Below are 3983 nucleotides of genomic sequence, written 5' to 3' on the forward strand. Positions count from 1 at the left end.
CAGTAGAGGAGGAATTCAAATTCCTCCGGATTGCTCAGGTTTTTTCATTGATAATTCAAAGGGCCTCAAGCAAAGGTCTTCATTGGTTCAAGGATTTTCACAAATATGTGAAAAAGATTCGTAAGGTGGCCAATTTCTCTTGCAAAACTGGATCCCCACAAGCAAAATCTGCCTCGTTGTCATAAGTCCCTCGCTGCGCTCGAAGCGTGCGAGACGCAGCGTGGGACTTTGTTGAGTTTAGTGTACCATACTCACATGATAACCCAGCTTACTCAAGGCGCTGTTCGGACGAGATAGGATTTATATAAGAGGAGGTGGTCGTCGCAAGGTGTTAATAATAAGCTTCATCTTTCTACTCTCTTGTTTTCCAACAATTCGAACTTGAACCTTTGGCCTACGATCAATTAAACTATGGGGAAGAAGATTGCGACTGTTCTCGTGATGGGCGGTGCGTTGATGGCATGTTGGTACTGTAGTAAGTCTCCAACAGGTCAGTACGGCTTCAGTTCGATCAGGTAGATGAAACAAGTTGGGTTCAGACAGTGTAAACTGCACACCTATTTCAGAACCCGTGGTTGTTCTGGACTATGGTTCCTTTCGAGGAAGGAGATCGCATCTGCATCATGACATCGAACGATTTTTTGGAATTCCATACGTAAGTAGATTTCTTACCATTTCCCTCTACGCATGCGCTAAAGTCTTTAGTTAGGCTGAGCCGCCAGTTGGGGACCGACGATTTACGAATCCCATTCCGCCTTTACGAAATTATGGGGAGCATGACGCCAGGGTAAGCACTGGACGAGCTTCTGCAGCGTGACGACCTGTGCAGCGCTGATGACCTCTCCTACCTCCAACGCGTTCCTATCTTCGCAATACATAATAGAAGCATGCACCGGTGTGTCCTCAACAGAGCTTGGGGGGTGATACAGTATCAAAGTACAAAGACTGGTTCAATAATTTGAATTTGAATCCGCTGGAGTTCTTTAAGCCGTTTGGGTCCGGACAGGAAGACTGTTTGACATTGGATGTGAGTATTCTTTCCTGCTATGTGCTCACAAACCTTGCCTGACCCTGGGTTGCGCTCACCGTTGCGCTGGCTGACGAAGCTGTACATGGATGTGATCCTGTTTCCAGATCGCTCGTCCAGCCGGCTTAAACGAAAATTCGAAACTTCCGGTGATGTACTTCATATGTGTGTAATTTGACCTGGAATTTATGATCCGCATGAAGCAAAACTAACTTACAAGGTAGATCCTGGTGGGTTCAACTACGGTGCGAGCTGGCAGCTTTCACCAGTCCCGATGGTGAAGAAGAGTATCGACATGGGTCTTCCAGTGATCTGGGTTTCGGCAAACCATCGGATGAATGTGAGTTTTTTGGTAGAGCAACACCGACTGTTTGCCTGTATCGAACCACAAGACTAAATACATTTGTATTGGTAGGCTTTTGGCTTTTTGGGTGGACGCGAAGTTGGTGAGGCTGGTGTTGGCAATCTGGGACTGAAGGATCAAAGATTGAGCATGGAATGGATTCAGGTTGAGTGTGGTTTTTCAAGATGATTGATATGAATCACTCAGCTCTGTGTGAGAATATTACATCAGAATCTCCTAAAATGAATGTGATATTTCTAGAAACATATATCAAAGTTTGGAGGCGATCCGGAAAAAGTGATGATCTACGGAGAATCATGTAGGTCTCGATCTCTGGATTCAAAGGAAGGACTGATTAACAATCTTTCCATCTTATGGAACATACAATTTTTAGCTGGCGCGATATCTATCTCGCATCACCTCTTGGCGTACAATGGAAACCTCAATGGCCTATTCCGAGCTGCTATCTGCCAAAGTGGCACAGCCTTACCAGCTGGCAGTGAGTGCTCAGATTCTTGACGATCATTTTCAGAATTTCTAAGCTGAACACTTCCAATTGCAGAGCTCTCTGAAGGAGCAGGGCAGAAAGGATTCGATTTTCTGGTAGATAAAGTAGGTTGTAAAGACTCCAAGGATAGACTGGATTGTCTCCGCCATGCGGATTTGAAAAAATTGCAGTAAGCTCTTTTCAAGTCTTTCTGCGACGGATTTTTGTTGTAGAATTGACCGTTTTCGTAGGGATGCGATCAATGACCTTCCTGGAACCTTTTCCTTTGGGGCTTTCCCATTTACCTTCGGCCCATCTGTTGATGGGGAATTCATTACGGAGTCCATGCAGCTTGCCTTGGCCGCTGGTAGATGTAGGTCTCTTTTCCCGGCGTTATATTGAGATGTGTGACTGATTTCAAATTTCCTGACTCGTCGTATGCCCGATATATTCAGTCGCCAAAATCCCGCTGATTAGTACTAACATGAAAGATGAAGGGACAGTTCTTACAATATCATCGAGTTCGATTAAGACCGAAGACCAGCTCCGAGAAAGTAAGGTAGTTCTCATACTTTGTGAGTTACATAGGAGTGGAAAATTAACTTGCTTTCAACAATCAGCTTTACAGCAAAAGGTTCCCAAGGCAAGCCCGGAGATGATCGAAAAGATTTTACAACTTTGGCCCTCTGACCCAAAACTCGGATCGCCTTTCGGCACCGGTGACAAGAATGCGGTGACGCCTGTTTACAAGCAATATTCCGCAATTCTGGGTGACTTGGCATTCCAAGTAAGAAGCGTTATGTTGATATGTATTTTGCGTATGATGAATATTAACCTAAGGCTCTTTAATCAGGGTTTGAGGCGATTGTTCCTTAGAACAACAGCTAATGTGATGCCCAGTTGGAGTCTCTTGGACCGAGCAGAAGAGAATTTTCCTATAATAGGTATGCCCGCTACTCTATCCTTGAATGGCAATGGCAACTCATTCACTTACCTGTACCGGCTTTGGAAAGGTGCCTTCCATGCATCCGATCTTCCAGCTGTCATCGGTATAATTCCCGGGAAGCGGACTGACGACTATCAAGCACGTTGGATATCGTTTGCCTATAATCTTGACCCTAATTACGAGGGATTGCCGCGTTGGGAAAAGTACAACAATCGACAGTCACTCGTCATGACAAAAGACGGGTCAATAGGCATGGAGCCTGACAACTTTCGCGAGGAAGAGATAGAGTATTATCTGCAAAACCTTGACAAAATCAACTTTGTTTCACCTTGAACTTGCGTTTTTTCCATTTTTTTGAGTTATTTTATATATTCTTTTTTGTAACCCCTAACCCTCAATCCGTGCTACGTGCTGTCCAACCTCTTTTCTCATTCAGTTCTATGCATCTGCATGGTTGCATCCAAAGCATCTTTGTGAATATGATTGTCATCTGAATGTTGTCCTTTTTTGTTTTCCAAAGCCAGGTAGTTCAAAGTAGGCGCAGACTAGTCTTTTCACTTCGGGACCTCTACTTTTTTGTTTCTTGTATCTGCTTTTGTCATTTCCACACTTATGTTACGCTACCGTCCGGAGTTCTCCTGATCCAATGTCTTTGATGGACTTTCTGCCTTTTTCCACGCTTTCCCTCCAATCCCCTCTTTTCCTCTCGTCATTATCTGTCTGCTGTTATTTGGGGTTATTTTGACATGATGTCTTTTACGAAATATATATAGAACAGTTTCATCTTTTGCTGCTGTTGGGTTTTCTTTTCCTTTGATTCCTTTTTGTGAGTTAGTCCTGAAATAGTTCTAATGGATGTTGCCTCAATCTTAGAAACATCTGCCTCTACCATCCGTGAAATCACACTTCAGTCACCTTAGGATTTTGCAGTTAGGTTCAGTTCTACCAGCGCAGACCTGTAGTAATCAAATGCCACATTCCAAGGTGCCAGCACCTCTAGAAATGAGGGATTGGAAAAAAGCCAAACTATTTTCTTTGGTCCCAGCCCAGGGCTTTGACCAGTCAATCATTTCCTTAGCACTCAGTCCTGTGTTCTCTGAATTGACCTTAGGGTGATTGGGCAGCTTCAATCTTCCCCTGAAAATATATTGTGGGTTGGTACTGGTGGTTGTTGGGTCCC

At 44.2% G+C, this 3983-nt stretch overlaps 1 protein-coding gene across 1 annotated transcript; it reads left to right on the plus strand.

The window, feature by feature from the left end:
* Nucleotides 1–411: 411 nt before the first annotated feature.
* On the plus strand, nucleotides 412–3136 carry MELLADRAFT_123374 (putative carotenoid ester lipase precursor; the record flags this gene model as incomplete). Its single annotated transcript, XM_007412143.1, has 14 exons — nucleotides 412–490; nucleotides 540–655; nucleotides 710–787; nucleotides 884–1027; nucleotides 1135–1192; nucleotides 1252–1367; nucleotides 1443–1535; nucleotides 1632–1869; nucleotides 1933–2047; nucleotides 2109–2230; nucleotides 2313–2411; nucleotides 2478–2644; nucleotides 2711–2801; nucleotides 2871–3136. 14 exons carry the CDS (start codon nucleotides 412–414, stop codon nucleotides 3134–3136), a joined length of 1782 nt encoding a protein of 593 aa, XP_007412205.1.
* Nucleotides 3137–3983: the final 847 nt, after the last annotated feature.

This window comes from Melampsora larici-populina (genome assembly GCF_000204055.1).
Source record: "Melampsora larici-populina 98AG31 unplaced genomic scaffold MELLAscaffold_29, whole genome shotgun sequence".
NCBI lineage: Eukaryota > Fungi > Basidiomycota > Pucciniomycetes > Pucciniales > Melampsoraceae > Melampsora > Melampsora laricis-populina.